At 39.3% G+C, this 25,999-nt stretch overlaps 1 protein-coding gene across 2 annotated transcripts in view; it reads right to left on the bottom strand.

Moving 5' to 3' along the window:
* The window catches only part of PRKCA (protein kinase C alpha), a 266,698-nt gene that overhangs the window by 70,015 nt on the left and 170,684 nt on the right, over positions 1 to 25,999 (bottom strand). For both annotated transcript variants that reach the window (XM_067464221.1, XM_060763076.2), the window contains exons 4-5: positions 21,448 to 21,559; positions 15,939 to 16,067 (exon numbers count right to left, since the gene is read on the bottom strand). In XM_067464221.1, the coding sequence (XP_067320322.1) occupies positions 15,939 to 16,067; positions 21,448 to 21,559 (241 nt within the window). The remainder of the gene's footprint in view (positions 1 to 15,938; positions 16,068 to 21,447; positions 21,560 to 25,999) is intronic.

Genomic DNA, 25,999 nt, shown 5'->3' on the forward strand with positions numbered 1-25,999 from the left:
CTATTTGAAGACAATAACTGTGGGATTAACTTGAACCCCAATGTTTCCTAAAAAGCAATGTATTGAGCACAAATCCTAAGCCAGTGTTTCTCAACCTGTGGGTCCCCAGGTGTTTTGGCCTACAACTCTCGGAAATCCCAGTCAGCTTACCAGCTGTTAGGATTTCTGGGAGTTGAAGGCCAAAACATCTGGGGATCCACAGGTTGAGAACCACTACCTTAAGCATTCATTAGTCCCTGTGCAAATATAAAGTCTACCAACATATGAAGATTGGTGTCTGGGGTGGCAATGATTGCAGATTACATATTCCTTCTTCCGATAAATGAAAAATATGTGCAGAGATTCAGGGGGAAAGATGTTAATAAAAATGCATTCTTAAAAGAAAAAAGGAGACATAGGGCTAAATCCAATTATAGCCCCAGCTAGAGCAGGCTCATTGTTAGTCACCACTTACATAACACTGTTTTATTTCAACTTACAAAAATGCCATTGATTCATTTTAATTGAACTTACACTTGGATTTAGTGCATTCATTCTTGCAAAATGGCAATTTAAGTCTATAGGTAGTAGAACAGTTCACAATGTCTCCGTGAACTGTAAGAGTTCAATACAAAGGACCGGGATGGGGGGAGAGTTATGTTGTCATGATGAGACTCATAACTTGTATGTACTCAACAACTTGTATGTATTCAACAGAATGTACCCTTGAAGAGTAATGTGGGATTGAATTTTTCAAAATATAATTAAAAGTACTTTGGCCACATCATGAGGAGACAGGAAAGCTTAGAGAAGACAATTTTGATGGGGAAAATGGAAGGAAAAAGGAAGAGGGGCCGACCAAGGGCAAGATGGATGGATGGCATCCTTGAAATGACTGGCTTGACTCTGAAGGAGCTGGGGGTGGTGACGGCCGACAGGGAGATCTGGCGTGGGCTGGTCCATGAGGGCATGAAGAGTCAGAAATGACTGAACGAATGAGCAACAAAATTAAAAAAGTAACACCTCAACCTCACAGACTTTCAGGAAGGAATTTGTTAAGCAAACTTAGTAAGCAATTGTAAAGACAATTTATGAAATGTCACACCTGTATTATGGCTTCCATGTATATAAAAACCATTACAATATCATGACTTTTTGCCTTAAATATAGCTAGATTAAAATGGGGGGTGACTATATTGCAGTGAATTTTAATTTGAATTTCTGTATCTGCAACATAAATTCGGACCTCTGTTTCCATTCTAGGCAGAATATTGAACTGTGAAAAACCTATCTCCTTGCTAAATAAAATTTTGAAATATTGCTGCCCTGGACCATATGCAAATATGTGCTTACAAAATAAGACTGAAAAAACACTGAAAAGCAAAAAAGTGACAGGAGGAAAGAATAGAAAGGCTATCCAAGACATGTTAGTGACTATGCTAAGCATAGGTTGCTAACAGGACAAAAAGTAATTGTTTTCCTCAATGAGATCTAAATCATTTATACTTTTGTGAACATAATTAGCATGCCGATATCCTCCTTACACTCACTGATTTTGCGTTTCTTTCTTCAAAACAGCAAGATGATGACAATGTTTGGACAGAATACCAACTTATAAAAGAACCGTTGCCTCTGTCGTCCACCTCTTTGATAGCAACCTATTTTTAATGAGATAGGTCAGGCATAATTGGGAGCAGCGGTTTTTTACTTTCCAAATCAGACACTTGGCATTATTACACAATACACCATGTTAAGGGGCAGGAAGCAAATTATATATCCTCTCTGCTCCCCTCCTCCCAGCGCTTTTCTTCCATCCATGGCAGGTAACAACACCTCTTCTCTTTTGAACGCCAAAGAGAAATAAAATAAAGTGGTAAGAATGCCTCTGAGCAGAAAAAATGGTATGAGAGATGCCAATAAGAGAAGGATATTTTGACTTGCTGTGGGAAGGAGAGGAACGAGGGAACTATTCTAGCCTCTCTGGGAAGAAAATGTCAAAGACTGGGAGTAGTCACTGAGACCCATCTACACACGCTTGAACATCCAGTAGAAAGTGGGATTAAAGGCGGGGGCGGGGGGGGGGGGGGGCGGGAGGCTGCAAAATGCACAACCAAAAGATGTGCTTAATTGTGGGATGGCATGAAAATAATGTGCCAAAAAAAGCATAAAATCTGACATCAGGCAAAAAATGCACTGCTATGGAGCACTGGATGTCCCAGAACTCCCTTGTGGTATGCTGGTGTAAACTGCTCCAGTGCTTATCCTCATTTTAAAATCCCGAAACAGTGATGTGGGATGTAAACAGATGGTGCCATGGACACATCAAGTGGCTAAATGGAAACACAAAAGGAAGGCAATTCTCATGAGAACTCTCTCCAACCATTTCTTTGATATGATTTCCTGTGTATTTCGGAAAGGAAATAGAGATTGAAATTACACAGTGGGCAGCAGCATGTTGCAGGTAAATAACCCCAAAGGAAACAGGGTTCAATGGGGAAACCTGGAAACACCGGGAGTGAGGGAGAGGAGGAATGACAGAAAATCTGCTTGTGAACGCTTCATTACATCTGCAGCAGTGCTGTAACTCTGGTGAAATGCTTACAAGGTGCAGCGCATCTCAGAGTCATTAAGGAAAAAAAGATAAAAGAAAATTTCCAGTGGATGTCTCATTGTACTTTTTTTTATTCCCTTTAATTAACCATTTTTCTGGATGCCATGGGGCCATTTTCTGGGGCTGAGAGCTCCATGTGTGGACTCTCCTTGCGGTATCAAGATTTTTAATCCCATTTCCTTACTCCACATTAAGCACCTGAGAAGAACTTCTCCCTAATTCCCACCAAATGAGATTGAGATTGGTGGGACAGAGAGAAACCTTTCTACTAAAGATATTAGTGCTGTAATGGGCTCATAGCCAGGGGCCAAGATATATAACATCACTTTTGGACTATTACTACAAGAGGGACTAGCATTTTAGCTTCTGTCATGTTTCACTAAGTTTATTTTACTTTGAGCAGTTACATTTTTTTCCTAATGTCCCCAAATCCTGGAATGAGATGGGCAGGAATTCAAACTCCTAATGAAATACAAATACTAAACATATAGAAGATAAGGGTAAATTTTAATTGCCTTGTATTGTGTCTGTTATTGCTTGTATTGATGTATTGTGGGCTCAGCCTCATGTAAGCCGCACCGAGTCCCTTGGGGAGATGGTAGCGGGGTATAAATAAAGTTATTATTATTATTATAAATTATTTCTCCATGACTACCAGGATTTACAAACCTCATGTACCTAATCAATATTGCACAGAACCACATTTGTGTTGCTTTAAGACAGCGGTTTGTTGATACTGACATCTGCAATAGACAATATTTAGTTTGTTCCTTATATACTCCTATATTGCTAGAAGCTTAATCCAAGCAATACAGGAATATATAATGTCACATGATAACTCCTTCAGTGTCATTGTTATTTCTATGCTATTAGTCATGATGTGTTGAAACCAAAATTAAACTATGAAGATCTCTCCTTATCATAATACTTCTGATATCAATAGCACCTTCTTAAAAAGAGTTTAATGGATCCCCCTTTTGTGCAAATGAAAGAAAAACTAAATACTATTTCAATGAATTGGCAATTCACAAAAATAATGAGACATTAGACCATTCTAATTATCTGCAGCAGAACCATATGACAATATCAATATGAATTATGTTTTCCTTATAGTATTCAATGTTATTATTCTTGATGCCCTTTGGCAATATGAGACTCTGTAATACATTACTATTCTCAGTTCTGCCAAACTATTTTAATATGTCTCATGAGGGCAATGACTCTTCATTACGTTTACAGGTCTTGACTTCTGAAGGGTAATTCTATAATAACCGCAGAGCATTTAAAAGGCTCTATTTGGACTGTGTTCTGTACCGCAAGTTACAGAAAACTGGTTCATTCTTTTTTTCCTAGAGCAAGCAGGAGATGACCTTAGCATCTAAGGGAATTATATTTATGTAGTTGTATCACATTATATTTACAGGTAGCAAATGTATTTAGTGTTGCCTGGGTATGCATTATGTAAATCTATTTATTATAATGCACATGGTTAACTTTATGATTTTATGAATGTTCCTGTCAGAAAATGCAACACCAGGTAAATACGCTAGTGTAATAATAATAATAATAATAATAATAATAATAATAATAAAACTTTATTTATATACCGCTCTATCTTCCCGAGGGGACTCGGAGCGGTTCCCAGGTAACATCACAAAACATACAAAGTAAAACGACATAACCATAAGATTAACAAAACAATATAAGCATAAAAATTGTCGCCATAACACACATATCTTAAAAGTTTCAGTACTCGTCATATCAGAACAGATTAACTCAGATTAATTCTTTTCTCCATGCATAAAGAATACAGTGCTCTGAATATAGGATTCTGTTAAGGACTGAATTATTTTTCAAGCTTTGTTATCTTAAGGATTCCCTTCTCCAGCTCACTTCTATCTTTGCCTGTCCCTCTGTGAAGGCCTCCCTTAGGAAGTATCCATAGCAATGCTCTGGCTCTCTAGTACATTGCCATGTGTCATCTCACTCCTAGAGGTCCCTTCACACTGCCCCTATATCCCACGATCTGATCCCAGATTATCTGCTTATCTCAGATTATCTGGCAGTGGAGAATCATATAATCCAATTTAAAGCAGATAATCTGTGATCAGATCCTGGGACATAGGGCAGTGTAGAAGGGGTCTAAAACAACCTATCTATATACTGTCCTCTTGTGATTGAATCTCAGCACTGCATACATACATAACCATTTCTTTGTTTTTTGGAGCCCTGATCAGAGAGGATTTTTAGTTGAAATCCTGCCAGTATTTTAAGTTGGATAACTAGAGTCTATATACTGAGTTTGGTCCAAAATCATCAAACCATGTAAGAGCCTTTGCGGAACTAACTCGTTTGTTGTTGTTCATTCGTTTAGTCATTTCCAACTCTTCGTGACCACCCCAGAGCTCCCTGTCAGCCGTCACCACCCCCAGCTCCTTCAAGGTCACGCCAGTCACTTAAAAGATCCTATCCATCCATCTTGCCTTTGGTTGGCCCCTCTTCCTTTTTCCTTCCATTTTCCCCAGCATTATTGTCTTCTCCAAGCTTTCCTTTCTTCTCATGATGTGGCCAAAGTACTTCATCTTTGCCTCTAATATCCTTCCCTCCAATGACCAGTCGGGCTTTATTTCCTGGAGGATGGACTGGTTGGATCTTCTCGCAGTCCAAGGCACTCTCAGAACTTTCCTCCAGCACCACAGTTCAAAAGCATCTACCTTCCTTCACTCAGTCTTCCCTATGGTCCAGCTCTCACATCCATAGGTGACTACAGGGAATACCATTGCTTTAACTATGCAGATCTTCATTGCCAGTGTGATGTCTCTACTCTTCACTATTTTATTGAGATTGGACATTGCTCTCCTCCCAATAAGGGAACAAACTTACTCAACCATTTTCTATTCTGTTTCTCTCTCTATTTATAACATATACATTTGAAAGAACAGCTGTTTTCATTCTGCAACTATGGATCTGAGGTTCCTAGTCATTTCTGGAATATTTGCTTCATTTTTACCTGATATATGACTTAGAGATGAGTATCTGAATAGGATACAAAGATCCATCCAACAGCCATTCTGAATGTAAGTCAAATAACTAACAGATAGATTATCTCCTGTTTCAAGTAGGGACACATCATTACAAACCTCAATGCTAAAATTAAAGCAGTATTGTGTTAAAGTCTATATATAAGCATAAATATTAACCTGGGTGTATATGTGCCTTCAAGTGACTTGTGACAGCCCCATTAAGAAATAGGTTTTTTTTAAGACTAGGAGTCCTCTGAGGTGATTTCTCTGACATATAGCCCTGAGTACCTGCTATTCATTGGTTGTCCCCATCCAGGGTTGACTCTGCTTAGGTCACAAGATCAGATGGGGTCTGGTGCATCTGGATTATTTAGGTCTGAATATTAAATTGTAAGTATTTTTTAAAATGCAAACATTGCAATACTATAGAGCAGAGTTACGCAACTGCTAGCAATCAGGAAACCTGTTGACCTCATGAATTAAAATGTGATGTTTCTTGGCTTTAACCAGACACAGTGAAGCCAACTGCCCTTGCACTTTGATACTCTGCTGCTGAATATGCATGCCCAGTGTGGAATACATCTCATCATGTTAAAATAGTGGACGTGGCTCTTAATGAGACATGCCACATTATCAAAGGATGTCTACACCCTACACTACTGAAGAAGTAGCTTCCTAAGTTCTACAGAGATACTCATAGGAACATTTCAGCAAGCAAGAGTCCAAAAGTGGCAGGTAAAATCTGGAACCTCAATTAGTGGCTGATACCAGATGAGAAGACTGAGCAGGCTGTGCTCTGGCCCGATGAGATACAGAGCTAATCTTAAGAAATGGGGCTACAAAGGGAAGTCCACAACATGCGAGTTCAGAGAAGAGCAAACCACAGACTACCTACTATAATGCTGTCTGAGCCCTTTCACATGCACAGTGGAGGGCCTTCTCACAGTGACTCCAGAGGCACTCCAAGTGGCCAGCTTCTGGTCAAAGGAAATTTAGTATAATGCCAAGTTTTTAACTTTGTTTGGGGTTTTTCTATACATTGTAGCTGTATTCTCAATTATTTCTGACACGATAAATAATCCAGCCTTAATTAGAAAGAAGGCATAGCTGTGCCCCTTATACCATTTACAGAGGAGAGGGAGCATTTAGAGTTAAAACATACTCCATCGATTACCCCAAACGAGGAGAAGTGGGGTGATATTCTTTAGGATTTCACAAGCAAACCTTGCAGCAATCACTTTCCTCACCTTTGCACTATAGCCATTATTTGTTACAGGACTCAGGCTCACCTACATTTTGTATCTATGGCTGCATCTACTCTGTAGAATTTATGCAGTTTGGCACCACTTAAACTGTCATGAAAATGGCTGGGGGTGATGATGGCCGACAGGGAGCTCTGGCGTGGGCTGGTCCATGAAGTCACAAAGAGTCAGATGCGACCGAACGCATAAACAACAACAGCAAACTGTCATGAATGAATTATATGGAATTCTAGCAGTTTTACGGTGACTTTAGCTGTCTCTGCTAGAGAGTTCTGCACGTAGCAGCCATTAATCCATGGCAATTCAAGTGGTGTCAAACTGAATTCACCATATGTACATGCAGCCTATGTGAACAGATAACATCAAGATGAATTTTCAAAAAACTGAAAGCATGAATTTACATAAATGGAAAGCAAAGGAAATGTAAAATCTGATTGCTACAGTACTTCAACTCTAGTAGAGGCATGACTGCAATCAGCTGGAAGGAGCATCAACATTGAGGATTTCTGCAACACTACGTTAAACATAATCATAATCTCCTGGTTGTGATCCTTTGGTAATATTTACTAAGAAACAAATATCACTCAGCTGAAGGTCCTTCCAATGTTAATTCAAAAGTTCCTCCTCACAAGTTCTGAATATTTTATTGCTTCTTGGCATTATAGACAAGCACCCTTTGAATGCTCTCTCTGAATTGCTTCTTCCGTTTCTATGGTTTTCATGATTTGACTCTAATAGGAGCATTAATAAAAAATGTATATTTTCTAATTCATAAAATAGTGTTACTAATTAACTAAATGATATTACCTAACACTCCAAAACAAACAATGCATTTTTCAAATAGCCTGGGCACCGCTGGGTAGCAAAGCTAGTCTCAAATAAAACACACACTTCCGCATTGAGTGCCATTGACACTGTTACTACGAAAATGATAATCTTGTAACTGGAAGAGATACTATAGAAAATAAGCTGCTTCCTCGCTGTCGATTTGACTTCCCACTGGTACATTAATAGAAAAAGGCCTTTATAGTTCTTTGCATAATCTAATCTGATAAATGGTGCTTTTTCACCGACTATACAGAAACATATTTTACATTTTATGGGCTTTGGATTCAGATGTGTCAATATAGTTGAAGGGGATTCAATTTAGTGAGCCTGAGGCATTACCTAGCAATAAGATTGATCAGGCTACTATTTGTACATTATAGCACAAAATATCTATTCATTAAAAAAACCAGGGAGAAGGTTAATAATAAAAACAAGCAAAGGCATTTAGAATGCAAGGGAAGAGAAACAGAAATTTACTAGTTTATATACCCTTTGGCAGGACTGAAAAGGAACCCAAAGACAGTGAAAAGAATGTCTACAGACTGATTCTGGTTTACAGCTTTCTACCTTAACTGACATCCATGATGGCATGCTAGACAGATATAATCATAGAATCAAAGAGTTGGAAGAGACCTCATGCGCCATCCAGTCCAATCCCCTGCCAAGAAGCAGGAATATTGCATTCAAATCACCCCTGACAGATGGCCATCCAGTCTCTGTTTAAAAGCTTCCAAAGAAGGAGCCTCCACCACACTCCGGGGCAGAGAGTTCCACTGCTGAACGGCTCTCACAGTCAGGAAGTTCTTCCTCATGTTCAGATGGAATCTCCTCTCTTGTAGTTTGAAGCCATTGTTCCTTGTCCTAATCTCCAGGGAAGCAGAAAACAAGCTTGCTCCCTCCTCCCTGTGGCTTCCTCTCACATATTTATACATGGCTGTCATATCTCCTCTCAGCCTTCTCTTCAGGTTAAACATGCCCAGCTCCTTAAGCTGCTCCTCATAGGGCTTGTTCTCCAGACCCTTGATCATTTTAGTCGCCCTCCTCTGGACAGATTCCAGCTTGTCAATATCTCTCTTCAATTGTGGTGCCCAGAATTGGACACAATATTCCAGGCGTGGTCTAACCAAAGCAGAATAGAGGGGTAGCATTACTTCCCTAGATCTAGACACTATGTTCCTATTGATGCAGGCCAAAATCCCATTAGCTTTTTTTGCCGCCACATCACATTGTTGGCTCATGTTTAACTTGTCCACGAGGACTCCAAGATCTTTTTCACATGTACTGCTCTCGAGCCAGGCATTGTCCCCCATTCTGTATCTTTGCATTTCGTTTTTTTCTGCCGCATTTGTCCCCGTTGAACTTCATTTTGTTAGTTTTGGCCCATCTCTTTAATCTGTCAAGATCATTTTGAATCCTGCTCCTGTCCTCTGGAGTATTGGCTATCCCTCCCAATTTGGTGTCGTCTGCAAACTTGATGATCCTGCCTTCTAGCCCTTCATCTAAGTCATTAATAAAGATGTTGAACAGGACCGGGCCCAGGACAGAACCCTGCGGCACTCCACTTGTCACTTCTTTCCAGGATGAAGAGGAAGCATTTGTTATTTATTAGATGCACTTATTGACCGCCATTCTCAGTCCTTACGGGCGACTCATGGCGGTGTACAGTACACATAAAAAGACAGTTACAGAGGCCAGTAACAACAACATATGACTATACAACAAATACAAACTACATAAAAATCCGCTTCGTCTCTTAGTAGAATCATAGCATTGGTGAGCACCCTCTGGGTTCGTCCATTTAACCAATTACAGATCCACCTCACCGTAGTTTTGCCTAGCCCACATTGGACTAGTTTCCCTGCCAGAAGGTCATGGGGGACCTTGTCGAAGGCCTTACTGAAATCCAGGTATGCTACATCCACAGCATTCCCCGCATTTAACCAGCTTGTAACTGTATCGAAAAAAGAGATCATAATGCCAAACTTGGATTACAAAGGAGAAGAATTATCTTTATTTATACTCCACTTTTCTCCCCATTGGGACTCAGGGCAGCTAACAATCCCACACTTTAGTCAAAGTTTAAAAAGTGCAACACAAAAGTGAAAAAAAAATTAAATAGTATAGTGTGGTAAAAACAGATTAAAATATAATAGACAAAATAAGAACAGTCTCTAAAACCCTCTCAAGAATCCTACCCACACTTTCCCAGCAGCATGCATATCTGGTTTGTTATTTAAAGCAGAAGGCTCCCTTCCCACCTGCCCATTAAAAGAGAAAACTGCATGTTTAATGCAAACATGCATATAAGAAATCATGCTTCAGCTCTCAGGTAGTCCACAGAATTAGGACTCTTCTACACTGCCATATAAAATCATGCTTCAGCTCTCAGGTGGTCTACAGAATTAGGCCTCTTCTACACTGTCATATAAAATCATGATCATCTGATTTGAACTGGATTATATGGCAGTGTAGACTAATATCATCCAGTTCAAATCTGATAATCTGGATTTTACATGGCAGATAGGGCCTTAGTTCATCACTTGACCACTTTCTCTAGGTTGCTGTATTTAAGTTCCCAAAATATTATTTTCTATGGTATGACAAATATTTTATTATTATGCAACTCATGAGATGGATCTCAAAAGAGCTGTCCAGCATGTGCAAATGCTATGATGTTCCCATTTGGAAGCAATTCTTTCAATTGTATTAATGAAAACCATAGGGGTTTGTTTCTTGAATGCTTTTGCCTGTAATATAGGGAGTTTTCTGTATCCCCCACTTCCCCTTTCCTTGACCACTTTTTTATCCTTTTGAGAGCTGCAGGAGCTTCACATATTAAGTAGGTCAGGTCTAGCAACTGCATGTATGGATATCCTATACACAGTTGAGATCCCAGTTGAAGTTTTCTAAAATGATATGATGGTGCCAATGCGTGAGGGACACCTGTTTGAGGAGGGCATTCCATTAGGAGGGTGCCACCACTTTTTGTGTGTCAGGAGTGACTTGAGAAACTGCAAGTCGCTTCTGGTGTGAGAGAATTGGCCATCTGCAAGGACATTACCTAGGGGAAGCCCAGATGTTTGATGCTTTACCATCCTTGTGGGTGGCTTCTCTCATGTTCTCGCATGGGGAACTGGAGCTGGAGCTGACAGAGGGAGCTCATCCACACTCTCCCCCGATTCAAACCTCTGATCTGTTGGTCAGCAGGTCTGCTGGCACAAGGATTTCATCCACTGCACCACCGGGGGCTCCTTAGTGCCATCACTGAGAAACCCCTCTCTCTTGTAGCCACCCTCCGAGTCTATTTTGTCAAGACCATTAGAAGAACTTCCTCAGCTAATGATTTTAGGGCCTGGTTTGGCAAGTAGCAAAACAATATTCTTTCAGGTAAACTGAAAGCTGCAGTATCATCTAACCCAGAGCTTTCCAAACTCTGGAGACACACTTTTTAGATATGCAACATTTTGCAACACAGTAATTCAGTTTTATAAGCAAACCAGAGATTAAACCAACATCTTATCAGAGATACGGACACATACATAAATTGTAAGGATCGAATGCATGGGGACATAACATGTCCCATTAAAACCTTTCATTCATATTTTAAAGATATTGCTGATTTCATACTGATTCAGAGGTGTCTTGTTACATTTGTGCGACACACCTACACACTGCAGTTGACATACTAATATGTCCTGGTCCACAGACTGGAAAGCCCTGATCTAACCTGTTGATTATTATTCCCCTACTTCGTACTGTTTAACTATTAAAACATTTATTGCAAAATATAAGAAGCAATTCATAAGAAGTTGGGAATGGCCCTCTATAAACATATTAAGTGGCTGGATTTATCAAGTGCTGTTAAAAGAATTGTGTTTATTAATATGCTGAAATGCACCACAGTTGAAGTCAATTTATTCAGCCATTGCAGTGAAAGGATCCTTACGCATTTGACAAGTTTTCCCAAATATCTCATAATTTTTCCACAGTTTGGTTGTCTGGAGACATGTGATGAAAGGAAGAGTGACGGGACTATAAATATTTAAGTGTTTTTATTGTAAACTTTTCTTATATCTAAGCTTTAGCTGTAACTGCTTTAGCTCACCCTGACATTAAACTACAGTCCCACAGCCCTCAATGAAAATAAGTAACAACTTTACAATGCTATCTCAAAGTCTAACATTTGTGTAAGAATTCAAGAATAGATGCCATAAAGCTTTCAGGAAGATAAGCCACAAGATTAAGATTTCCAAAAATAATTATATTGTTGACATTCTACTGACCTCTTATGATCTGGTACCTACGGGGAACATTCAAAATGGCATATAACTCATCCTGGTGTCTAGGCACTTGTCTTCAGTACTCAAGCAAAGAAAAGTGGAGATAAGAGTCCTGTCCATCCCTCGGTCTCCCAAATAAAACTACACCAAGCTGAAATAGAGCCAGAAGATCTCCATATCTAGATGGCCCAATATCTAGATGGTCCAATTCAAAGTGTGGAAGAGATATGCAAATGAAGACCTTAAACTTCACCTATCTATACAGATAATAAAAGTGAAAAAGGTCTATGTGTGTATGTGGCAGAGGTGTCCGCTTACACAGAGAGCCTCCCGTCTCCACAAACAGGGTACAGTTCCAACTGCTGAGAGGTCTCCAAAGACATTCCCTCCACTGACATTGCAGGTTATAGCGAGCACCATGAACATGTTGCCCAAACACTTCCAATGTCCTCCCCAAATGCTATGGTCCACCACCCAAGGAAAGTTTTCATTTGGGGAGAATTTCATCCTAGATTTATGTTTTTCCTCCACCACAGGCAAGCATCCCAGGGTCCTTGTGTGGAATTTGCATGGCCCCACCACTGCATCTTCCTTAACCTTTTCCTACACTTTCCGTTGGCACACAACAAACACAGAGAAACTGATCAGCAACTGAACAGATTGGATGAGGTTTGGGGGACTGAGACCAACTGTAAATACTGGCAGGATTTGGAGTGACTGCCTTTGGCATATGGGACTTGTAGTTCACCGTTATCCATAGAACACTGAACCCAGCCAACAACAGATCTGGGTCAAACTTGCCACACACACCCAACATAGCACACTGTGCATACAGGCCTGGTTTGGGGAGGATTGACCCACTATTCTGGGAATTGTAGTTCACGCACATTGTTATGTATTTTCTAATGGGAGAATTCATAGAAAAACAAAATCACATTCTGACTTTTTCCTAATAAATAGTGTTAGTAATTAATTAAATGAAATTACCTAACACTCCAAAAAAACAATGCCTTTTTCAAATAGCCCGGGCACCATTGGGTATCTGAGCTAATTTTAAAAATAAAGTAGGACCCCCTTATCTGTATGAGATACATCCCCAGATTATGTTTGGATAAACAAAACTATATACCAGGGGGCCTCAAACTTTGTAAACAGAGGGCCAGATCATAGTCCCTCACACTGTTGGAGGGCTGGATTATAATTTGAAAAAAACATGAATGAATTCCTATGCACACTACACATATCTTATTTGTAGCGCAAAAAACACTTAAAAACAATACAATAATTAAAATGAAGATCCATTTTAACAAACATGAACTTATTAGTATTTCAATGGGAAGTGTGGGTCTGCTTTTCGCTGATAAGATAGGATTGTTGTTGTTGTTGTTGTTGTTGTTGTTGTTGTGGTGTGCTTTCAAGTCCCTTCAGACTTAGGTTGTTACCCTGAGCAAGGGCCAGGTAAATGACCTTGGAGGGCCGTGTCCGGCCCCCGGGCCTTAGTTTGAGGACCCCTTCTATATACTATACTCCCTATTGTTTTCAATGGAATGAACAATGGAGATCCCAAAGGTGTCGCTTAAACCACAGATAAATAAAACAACATATATTGATTCCACAAGCATGAGGATCCTACTGTACCATCATTATTAAATGTAATGTTCCTAATTTGGTCCAGACTCAGAACAATGTGGCTTGATGGACGTACACACAGCTTGTACAATTAGGTCTCAATCCAATTCCTCATCTCAACTGAAGTTGACCCATTAAATCAGCTGCTGAATAATTATACCATTCCCACTGATTTAATGAGTTTGACTAAAGAATGGTTGGGTGAATTTATTATTTCTCTTTGTGCTTTCTGTATGGCTCCAAGAGAAATAATGTTACTTCTTGTGGAACTGCTAAGGTCTACAGTTGAGCTCCTTTAGCTACTGTATTTGGTGAGCTGACAAAATTGAAGCTTGGTACATCTTCCAACAAGTGAAATGGTGTTGAGGGCATTAGGGTCTCCTGAACAGGATGACTGTAAAAGTCTTCCTGTCTAGCTTGGTGCCTTGCCAAGCAAATCTTGCTTCCTTCTGGATTTATTTTGTGTGTGTGTGTGTCAGGAGCAACTTAAGAAACTGCAAGTAGCTTCTGGTGTAAGAGAATTGGCTGTTTGCAAGGACGTTGCCCAGGGGACACCCAGATGTTTTGATGTTTTACCATCCTTGTGGGAGGCTTTTCTCATGTCCCCGCATGGGGAGCTGGAGCTGACAGAGGGAGCTCATCCGCACTCTCACCAGATTCAAACTTCTGACCTGTCAGTCTTCAATCCTGCCAGCACAAGGGTTTAACCCATTTTGCCACTGGGGGCTCCTTCTGGATGAATTCAGCTCTGACTTTTGATGCCTTGTTGGACAGTTTTTAATTGCACAAACATGGCAAGAGACACGATAAATTAATTAATGGAACCAATGCTGGGAAAGCTGGGATCAATGCCAGAAGAAGGGCATGTGGCTCAGTGTTATTTCTGAACCAATCCCACCTGTTCTATATTCTTCGGCTAAAGCTGAATCTCAAGTGTAGAAAAGCAAACCATATTATACATCTTTCTCATATAACAGCTGGAGTTGGGAACAAATATTACCTCCACTGTCAGCCAGCTTTGAAACTTACATTAAAACATGTACTTACCTGATGAATCATAAATTTTATAGGGATCAGAGTGGTCGTAACAAAATAATATAATCAAAAGTATTTAAAAAAGCAAATGGAGATGTACCATAACTTGGCAAGAACATAAAGTAGGAAAAGGCACAGTTCCTCCGTCTGCTAATAATTTACAGCCATTGTGAGCAATCAGGTTGAGCAATGGCCTAGAAATGTCATAAATAAGTTAAAGGAAATATGTTATGCACTGTCTTGAAAACCATTTGGCTCAGGACAAATGCTCACTGAGAGATGGAGCAGCAACAGGAAATAGTTGTTTTTGAAAGTAGATAGCCACAAAATGGTTGTGTGTTCAGCATTTTTTCCCATTATAATTGTAAACAAAAATGTACAAATGTGTGATCAGTGTTTCTTATGGCTATCTACAAATATACTTACATTGCTAATTAATCTCATATAATTTCTTATAGACAGTGTTATTTGTGTGGTTTACGCTCATCAATCCATTGTTGTTCTTGTTTTGTTATACGCCTTCAAGTTGATTTCAAATTACCTACCATGAGGTTTTCTTGGCAAGACTTGTTTCAGGGGAAGGGATGCCAATAATGGTAAGTTACACAATATTAATACAAATAAAGTTAAAAACAGGTCAAAAGCCATATCCAAATTCCATTCCTTATTTCATGCAGCGATCTAATAATATATTCACTGTAAATCAGTGGTTCCCAACCTTTTTATGACCAGTGACTACTTGACCAGGGACCACTTTCCAACATTAGTACCAAAGGGTTATGAATCAGTTTTTGGGCAACTTTAGATTCAATTTGGTTATCTGAGGTGCTGATTCAGAAAATTGCATTGGATAGACCACATCAGCTCTAGTTTCTGATACATAACATATGCCATCCAGTAGTCGCCATCTGCTCACCCACAAAAAACCATATTTAGTAATCTAGAGCTGATGTGGTAGTAGTAATCTTTTGTAGGTAGTCAGCCTCTCTCCTCCCGACATCCCCATTGCCTTGGCACTATAAGAGGGTTTCATGAGACCGGTCGGTTTCGTTGCCACGTGGTTTCGAAGAAAAGGTGTAGTAATGGTGAGGCCGTGGACCAAATTTTCATTCTTGTGGACCACTGGTTGGAACCACTGCTTAAATGAACAGATATACAAAGTATCCAAATATTATCTTGGAATTTCAAATGCATACAGAATTTAAATGGTGAAGTTAATTTGGGATATCCTTCATAGATAGCCAAGAATGGTCTGAAAATGAGGCATAGTGTTTCTAAGCAGCTTTCTTACCTGTGACCTCTAGCTTGTCACCATCCACTTCAGCTTTCAAATAAAGCCTCCCCCTTTTTTCTGTGTGATCCATTCCACAAAGACTTGGGACGTTTATTACACATTGCTTGTGGACATTCATATCACAGGCTGCAAATCAGAAAAGAAATAATTTAGTTTCTATATTTCCAAGTGACACTGATGACTACAGTTCTAAAGACTGCAAATGCAGGGACTTACCATAGCCACCAAAGACAAAGATCCATAAAAAGAGGTGGACCAATATAGTGAAAGAAAAGTAGGAAATAAAGATGTATAAGTCTTAACAAAAACAACTTCATTCTTTTCTTTAAGCCAGATTCTTTACAGCAATTCAACTTGCTGTCCTCTTTTTTTAAAAACCCTAATAATTTTTATTGCATTTATATTCATTTCATTACAAAAAAATCTCTATAATTCATATAATTACTTCTTTTCCTTTCACTATATTGTTCCACCTCATTTTATGTATATAGAAATATCTTTTATGGTTAATAAAAATATTTTAAAAAATAAAGGCAAAGATCACCCTTGTGAACAATGATATTTCCCATTAAGTGGCCAGGAAAACCTGTGATGTTATAATCCATACTAGCCCCAAACCAAAATGTTCCATCATAGACTATTCACAAGCCATATAAATAAGGAATAACGACATAAGAAAAAATATATTTATGTCTTTCTTTTGAAACACAATACAATCAAAGAAAGATAGCCAGGGAGGAGATGAGTGGAGAAGCTATAGCTTCCTTTTCTTTTTTTACTCCTCCACTGAAAGTTGTCATTTTAGTAGCTGCACACTTACTGGTTATAGTATGTCATTTGTAAAAGACAAACCCCAGTCATCCAAGCTCACTCTGACAGATATTACTCATGTGAGAAGTGGTAATGACAGTTGGTATGGATGGCTTCAGACTGGAGATAGATCTGTGGATGACTTGGCAATGCTTGAGTCAAAGGAGAACTTGTCAGAGGTTTTACAAAGGACAAGAGAGATAAGAAAAGAACACAACACCAAGAGGGATGCCATTGAGAACTGTTACAGGAAATATAGGGACAAAGAAAGAGATCGAGACAAAGGAACCATGGAAGATGATTAAGAGAAAGGCACATTCAAGAAAACAATATCAGGGACTAAGAAATATAAGAAAACCTGCTGTTTACGGGTTTTGTTCTCATGTATGAATCTCCTTTCTCATCACAACCACTATGGCATGACCCCCTCTTATAAGAATCAAACATCCAGAGACAGAATATCAGAAGAACAGAGCTCTTCTAAATAAAAAGCTGGATATGATGAAACAGGGGAGGAATCTCTTAATCTTTTCCTCTCATGGAATATATCAAAGAGGGTGAAAGAGTCACACTGTACCAAAGTCCTCAATCATATGACTCAAGGCCTCTGAAAGCACTCAACAACTACATATGAATCCTTCAACAGATCAGTTTCTACTGTCTAGTAATTAAAACAAGGGAACTGGATTGAAATGAAACCCTGGGTTATGTTGATCCAGGCAGGACACCCTGCACTTTGAAGAGAAAAATGTTGCTACTCTCTAAAAAAGACAGCTGAGAGATGCAATACACTGACCACGAAGATGTCAAAGAACAAAACACTCAATTTCTTGAAGACTACAGGAGCAGTTAACTCATACAAAGAATATATCATTTAACCTTGTGTTCTGGCGGCCTATCCAATTTTAATCAAGATTCATTGAACAGAGGTAAAGGATGTCATGCTAGAAGAAATCAGGGTACTTCATGCTCAGTAGGAATACCAATGCCCTCCCTTGTACTTTTTCAGAAACTACTCACAAGGTACAGAGTGGAGATAAACCCAGCCATATGAGAAATTCATACAAGAAAAATATATCCTAAGGACTTAATCACACTGGTTGCTGCCTCCTGCAGAATTCTGGGGTTTGTAGTTTAGGGATGAGCTTTTAATAGCATCACTAAACTACAAACCCCAGAATTCTGCGGGAGGCAGAAACCGGATTTAAAGTGGATTTATTCTCTAGTGTGATGAAATAGCTAGTGGAGATAGATAGATAGATAGATAGATAGATAGATAGATAGATAGATAGATAGAAGCTTTGGATAGCATAGGGAAGTGTGAACACTTCTGTGGTGTTTGTTTTGCTTCTGTGCCCCTGTTCAGAAGATTTCACCACACTTTCTATCCTTGTGATCACTAGAGTTTGGAAAATATAACTTGCCATGGAAACAAGAATGGGTGACAAAGATTCAGCGGATACACCTTTTTCCCCATGAGAGGCAGATTTCTCTCACTTCCTGTTGTCTCACCCCTGTTCTGTCAGTCATTTGTAAGTCAAATGTTTGTAACTCAGGGATTGCCTGTACTATAGATCAGGAAAATCATAGTGCCCTAAACTGATAGAAATGGTCCACACACTGAAAAACAACCAGAAACAGAAATGAAACTGATAAGCAGGGATATTTTGATTAAAGATTCTCACTTCTTTTAGCACTGGTCTTAATAAGAATATAGGTTACACGGAAAGAGCCTCCTCGAAGACTGAGTAAATACAGTGGGGCGTCTCCTGGGCAATATTTCATGTAAACAGCTAATCTTTCCAACCCAAAAGCATTGCTTTACAACATCTTAACCTGGAGGTGTGTTTCTTCCCTCCACAAATGGACGAATATATGCAATTTTTTTTGACATGAAATAAAATAATAAACAAGAAGATGCTTCTACAGAATCCCCAAGTAGCTCCTAAACAATCTAATTAGTCATATTTGAGAAATTAATGTTTTTAATGCTACTAGGGAGAGGTTGTATACTGTCTAGATCTAGATTTTTTAATGTAATTTATCTGTTGTAATGAGTTTTGCCTTGTAGAAAAAGAGCAGGTTAGCCTGAGCCTAGATCTTGAAACAGAAACATGAGCTGTGTTGTACAATTATGAAACCCTAATCACCATAACAGACAGTAAAATTAGTTGTATTTGCCTTAAAGGTCAATGCTAGTGACAGCTTTCTATTGTTTCTGAGGAAAATACTGAAAATTAACTGGTTCATAAGAAGCAAGAGAAAATGAGGTCTCCAGCAGAGCACTCTTCCTTAACACATCTCCATGACGTATTTAGGAAACACAAGAAATAGCTAGATAAAAATACAGTCTTTGGGTTCTTATCAATTTGTCTTTAAAATTCTCCCTGAAGGAGGCCAGTAACAGAAATGATGTAGCTCAATGAGAAGAAAATGAGAATATTTCCACAATGCTGTATGATGAGGATAAACACAAGGTGCCTATTTGTTCAGAGTCATGAAACAGACCAAATTCTTTAGCAAAGCTAAAACTATAACAATAAACAAAACAAATACATAATGTATGCAGTCTAGGTCTTCCATATCTGACCTCTCTATATCTCTATCCCAGGAAGAGCTGACCTATTAAATCAATTATTGAATGAAAAATCAATCTTTAAATATATACTATTGGTTTACTGCATTTGCTCCTGTTGGAATATCAAGAGATGTAATGGGATCAGATGCAGAAAATATAGACCAGGCCTGGGCAAACTTTCTAACTTGGGGGCCACATGGCAGGCTGGAGTGCTGTGAGTGGGCTGGGAGGGAGGGGGTTCTACCTCCCCTTCCTCTTCTCTTTCGGAGGCAGAAAGTAAAAGAAATCTCTTTCCCTGCCATTTGAACCCATTGCTCCCTTCTTGTGCCCTGGTCTCCGGAGCAGCAGAAAGTCAGTTTCCCCCTTCCTCCTCCTTCTCAATGGGACACCCTTTTGAAGCTTGAAACATTGTTCTCATGTTCTCTTCTCTCTGCTAATCATCTCCCAGGCAAAAAGGAGGAAAGAAAAAAAGAGAAGGAAAGAAGACAGAAATGGAGGAAGTGAAGGATGGAAGGGAATGAATGGAGGGAGAAACGGGGAGGTAAGGAAGGAAGGGAGGAAGGGAAGGAAAGAGAGAAGGAAGAAAAGATAGGATGGTGAGGAAGAGGAGGGCCTGAGAAAAGCGCCCAAAGGGCCACATCTGGCCCCTAGGCCTGCGGTTGCCCATATCTGGCCTAGACTGATCCCACTACTTTTCTTGTAACTCAGGAATGGGAAGTGTATAGTCCTCCCAATGTTGCTGAAGTGTGGCTTCCAGCAGCTCACTACTAATGGTGAAGAATGTTATGTGCTATAGTCCAAAACTTCTGGAAACATGCATGGTTCCCACTGCTGATTTAGGACAAAGACTGGTGAAGGGTACTGCTACAATTCTCCAGCTTCTTCTGCAGTTATACGCTGCTTCTGAACAACAGGTTTAGCAAGAGCTGCAGTGACTTGTGCTACTAGCTCCACTATATCGCTTCTGTAGGTTAAACATGGCCCTTTGGTTATAATAAAATATTGTTTGGGCTTGAATCTGTTTTTAGGAAACCCAAATTATAAAATTGGATAGTTGCTCACAATTTGAAATGCTGGATCTGCACATGGCATTTCAGTACTTTCCTCTCTTAGGTATGCAAGGGCCCCGAGAATGAGCATATCCAGTTCAAGAATACTGTTGCATAGCAAAGGGAAAATTTTCCTCTGCTCATATCTTTGGGATGACAGATGCAAACACAGCTTTCTTTCCTCTTGTGAGAGCACAGCTTCTGCTGCATTCTTTCTGTAAACAGCTTTCTTTTGTTACTGGAGGACTACTTCTATCATGCCTCACCATTATTTATACTGGCAAAGACTGATGGGAGCTGATGGCAAGCAACATCTGGAGAGACACAAGTTGCCCACCCTTGATTTGGGGAATGACTTCCTAAGGGCTTTGACAACACTAGGTGCTTGAAAAGACAGAAAGAGTTTGAGCCCAGCTTTCCTTGGTCATTTCTACAATCTTGGATCTCTCGACTACAACAGATCAAAGCATGCAATTGTTATTAATTTCTTAGCCTGATGTTATGAGCGATTGAGCCTAGAAAGCCATGTAAGAGGAGTACAACCCTTCAAAATGAATGCAATTCTGGGAAGATTGTAGTCTCCCTTTCTACAATGAGGATATGACCATGAGCTGGGAACTGCTATGACTCATCAGTCATGTAGTTGTTCCTATTCCATTCAGAAAACAAACTATCTTGTGGTTTATAATCAATCAAGTCACATCAAGCTGAAAGATAATGAAGATAGTACAATGGCTGGGCAGATAATATAAAACACAATTGTGAAACCACAAATCACATTTAATAGTCTTAGCTTTTAAAAACTGCTTGGGTTTTATAGTCCAAATCAGCTGCTAATTGTAGTTAGTTTGTCTCTTCCAGTAAATTTGCATTAATGTACTGCTATAGCAAAATCCAAAATGGAGAGCTTCCACTCATTTAAACTATTTTGGCAAATGTGTTCAAATATTAATTTTGAATTGGCAGTCACTAACGAACACAATATGATCCTCTTAAGAGGTCAGTTGATAGTTAATGCTTTCATCAAAAAGATTTCTAAAAAATTATTAACAGGAAAAGATTTGCTTACTGTCACATTTCATCCCTTGGTGAAGGAGTCCGTAAAGCAGTGACCCACAATGGTCACAAAATGTTGGGCTTCCATATGTGTGGATTTTGAACTTGTGCTTGCTTCTGGGATCCTAAGAAAAGAAAATAAAAGAAAACAAGATGTCAAACTTTAAGAATTATAACTTACAAACTGTAACTCTTTATTATCTATATAAATAAAAATGTAATGTTTATTTGTGGGATTAACATGACTCAAAAAGCATTGGACGAATTGACATGAAATTTGGGCACTATACCCCTAACAGACCAACGAGTGACCATCACTCATAAAAAAAATCCCCCAAAACAGCGGAAAGGACTTAAAAACCCAAAAAAGCTAAATGACGATACAGAAAAAAGGGAAGGAAGAGAAAGGAAGGGGAGAAAGAAAGGAAAAAGAGAGAGGGGGAGGGAAAGAAAGAAGGAAAGAGAGAAGGAAGCATGGAAGCAAATAGCAAAGGAAGGAAGGAAAGAGGTAGAGAAGGAAGAAAGGAGAGAAAGAAGAAGGAAAAGAAAAGGGAAGAAGGAAGAAAAGAGGTAGAGAAGGAAAGAAAAAAGAGGGAGGAAAGAGAGAAGGAAGGATGGAAGCAAAAAGTGAAGGAAGGAAGGAAAGAGGTAGAGAAGGAAGAAAGGAGAGAAAGAGTAAGGAAAAGAAAAAGGGAGGAAGAAAGGAAAGAGGTGAAGAAGGAAGGAGAGAAGGAAAGCAAAAAAGGTAAGAAAGGAAAGAGGGAGGGAGGGAGGGAGGGAAGGAAGGAAGGAAGGAAGGAAGAAGAGAAGGAAAGAAGAAAAGGGAGGGAAGGAAGGAAGGAGGAAAAGAAGGAGAGAAAGAGGGAGGGAAGGTTGGCCACAGCAACGCGTGGCGGGTACAGCTAGTATAGTACTGAAAAGGCTGCTTTACTGCTTTGAAGGAAAAAGCTTGTTTCAATATCATTGTGCAAGACATATAGTCAAATCTCTCTTCCCTCCAAACAGACTTAAAATGTGCAATAATATTCTAAAACAAAACAGAATTGCAGAATTAGGTTCATTTCTTGTTGTGCTTGTGTGATTACATTATAAAAATACACTGACAATAGAACAGCTGCGCATGGCATGTTTCTTGTACAAAATGGCTCCCTGGTGTGGCTCCGGCAATGCAGACCTCAGCATCACAAATCTTCTTCTGGGAGCTTGTGATGCCATGGCTGGAACAGTCTGAACTGCCCAGGGAAACAATGCCCACCAACCGCTCAACTATGGAGAATCCCTGCCGCGAGGTTCTATTTCTAATCAATTGACTGCATTTTGGTCGGCATGGGAGAATGGTTCTTTTTAAAAGGAAAAAATGGTTTTTGAGTAAGCTAAAACTATGTCTCTTTGTTTTTAGGACTTTCAATCAGAAAACTCAATTCCACCTCTTTTTTATTTTAGTTTAGGATTTGGAGATGCCACGGAGAGATATTCCAAAAACATGTGACAAAACATGAATCCACAAGCTACTATGAACTGTCCTCCTGTTGTTAGAAGCAAGATGAGTTACTGAAGTATTTTGGCTACCCTTAATATTGATTTCAACCTCCTTGAATTCAAAAGATTCCCAATCTGGTCCCTGTCACCTCCAGTGGAATTAGGTTACTAGTTGATACCTTTTCTGCCTGAAAAACTGGAGAACACACTTAGACACAATGAGGCGAAACAGACAGACAGCCTCACTTGGCATAAGGCAGTTTCCAGTGTTCTTGGGCTTGCAGCATTTTGTATCTTGCTAACAAGCAAGATACAAAAAGAGGATAAAGCAATGAGTGAAAGGCAGTTAGGCAGCTTTTTCTGAGTCAGGTAAGGAAAGAAAAACTTGAAATTAATTACTCAGCTTAAGTACAATTTCGGAATCACAATAATAATAATAATAATCTTTATTTATACCCTGCCACCATCTCCCTAAAGGGGACTCGGAGCAGCTTACATGAGGCCAAGCCCGATAATACAATTACAATAAAATAAATACAAAACAGCAAAAATAACAACACAATAAAATAAGGCAATAAAATACGTGAAACATAAGCACAATCAGAACAGTGCAAAATACAATAATAAACAAACACAATGGGCGGGCCAAATGTACACATAAAGTCATAAAACTCTCGATGAGATAACAGTGAAAAATATGTATTTGTAAAGGAGGAGCTCGTAGGGGATGGAACAGTGGAGTCAGGCCTTAAGAAAGGTGAAGGGAAGGGCAATATGAGGACAACTTGTGTGCAAGACAACAGGAAAGAAATATGTGGTCACTCTACAAAAACACACCGGAAGAGACAAGTTTTTAGAATAACAATTGTGGCTCAAATCAATTGAACCAACAATTGTATATACGTACTTGTGCATAAGTCAACCTCCTGTATACATCAAGGGCAGGTTTTGGGGCCAAAATAGTAGATTTTGATATAATTCATAAGTCAAGAGTCATTCTGTAAAGAAGGGAACACACCAATGCCATCTCAGGGGGCCACGACCGTTTTCCTGCCCAGGCTGTCAAAATGGGCTTTTTGTCACTCTACTTAAAGGGGATGTTTCCTTTTGTGATAGGAGTTAAGGTACATTGACGTGCATAAATAGGAGCCTACTGTGTCGATCCAGGGAAGTCATGCTACTCTATTCCGCCTTGGTCAGACCAAATATGGAATACTGTGTCCAATTCTGGGCACCACAATTGAAGGGAGATGTTGACAAGCTGGAATATATCGAGAAGAGAGTGACTAAAATGGTCAAGGGTCTGGAGAACAAGCCCCACAAGGAGCAATTGAAAGAGCTTGGCATGTTTAACCTTCAAAAGAGAAGGCTAAGAGGAGACAATGTATAAAGATGTGAGGGGAAGTCATAGGGAGGAGGGAGAAAGCTTGTTTTCTGCTGCCCTGGAGACTAGGACACGGAACAATGGCTTCAAACTACAGGAAAGGAGATTCCACCTGAACATTAGGAAGAACTTCCTGACTGTGAGATCTGTTCAGCAGTGGAACTCACTGCCCCAGAGTGTAGTGAAGGCTCCTTCTTTGGAGGCTTTTAAACAGAGACTGGATGGTCATCTGTCAGGGTGCTTTGAATGCGATTTTCCTCCTTTTTGGCAGAGGGTTGGACTGGATGGTCCATGAAGTCTCTTCCATCTCTAGGATTCTATGATTCAACAGTACTTACATTGACCCATGGTTAAGTCAACTTAATTTATAGACGTATACATGAATATATGGAGCATTCACCTGTTACTTAAGTGCTAGTTGGGAATGACAACTGAAGTCTAGTCAGTGTGTTTATTGTGATAAGAAAAGTTTTACCAAGTGCAGAATATAAATAGCAGAAAGCTATTTCTCCAAAATTGGCAACAATAAGGTGCCACTCAACTAGAAAACATGCTTTTAACAAAAATGTACAACATGAGCACAAGTATATGTGCAACATGGATGTAAATATGCATGTATTTATTTATACCTTATCAGATTTTGCCAAGCAAACTCTATAACAGGTTTACTTTATGGTCACCATAATTTATAAACCATTTATTCTCTCCCTTCTTCTCCCATGCTGTATTTCCTCCAGTGGTGGGATATGACCCCTACAGAAGACCTCAATCCTTCAACAAGTATATATAGAGAGAATATGTTGTTGAATTTTTAAAGTGAAATTACAAAAAGGAACAAAAATACAAAGGGGGAGGAAGGGAAGGGAAATATGGAGAAGGACTAGACGCATACTGTATTATCATCTGATCACTATTTCCTGAAATTATATATTAAATTCATGTTCACGTATAGCTAAAAGCAGTACAATCCTGTGATCATGGAATGAAGAATGGTGAATGTTTATCTTTCCCGGCATGGAGTAATGTATTAGAAATATGACAACAGAAAACAAAGGTACAGCCAAGAGAAATATAATCTCACAACCGTACACTGGTAAGGTTATTTAATACATCAGGTTTATAGTAGCACTAATCACAAAGGTATCTCAGTTTTAGGGCAGGACATCACAGGCTCTTAGATTAACAAAGAAACGGGAAAACACTGACTGGCTTTGATCATCTCCCAAACATAAGATATGCGAGGCGTGATACGTTAATCTTTGACAATGAAATGACTGAGGCTGAACTCGCACAATGCTGAGATGTTGCAGACCCTGTCCCTGTGCACTTATATCACCTCAGATTTTTCTCAGCGGAAAAAACTACTCACTGTGTTAGTCTGACTCTAAACTAACCCTCAGATAAAGCTCTTCTGTACTCATGTAACAAACCCCTTTAGAGTTTATATATTTTTCATGCCATCAGGGGCCAAGATCTTTCTGAAATTGTTTCTTTTCTAACCTATCCAAACATGAAGAATGTACAGAATGTGGATATGCCTAAAATACCTACATGCCCCTCTAGAGGGAGGCAGAAGAACATACAGGAAAGTCTAATACAGCAATTAATATACTAACTACAATATAAAATGATGAAGTAGTAAGCTTGATAGTATCCTAATATGAAATTACTCAATTAGCCCTTCCTGACAATCTCTCTCCAC

The sequence above is a fragment of the Anolis sagrei genome, chromosome 2, assembly GCF_037176765.1.
Source record: "Anolis sagrei isolate rAnoSag1 chromosome 2, rAnoSag1.mat, whole genome shotgun sequence".
Lineage (NCBI taxonomy): Eukaryota > Metazoa > Chordata > Lepidosauria > Squamata > Dactyloidae > Anolis > Anolis sagrei.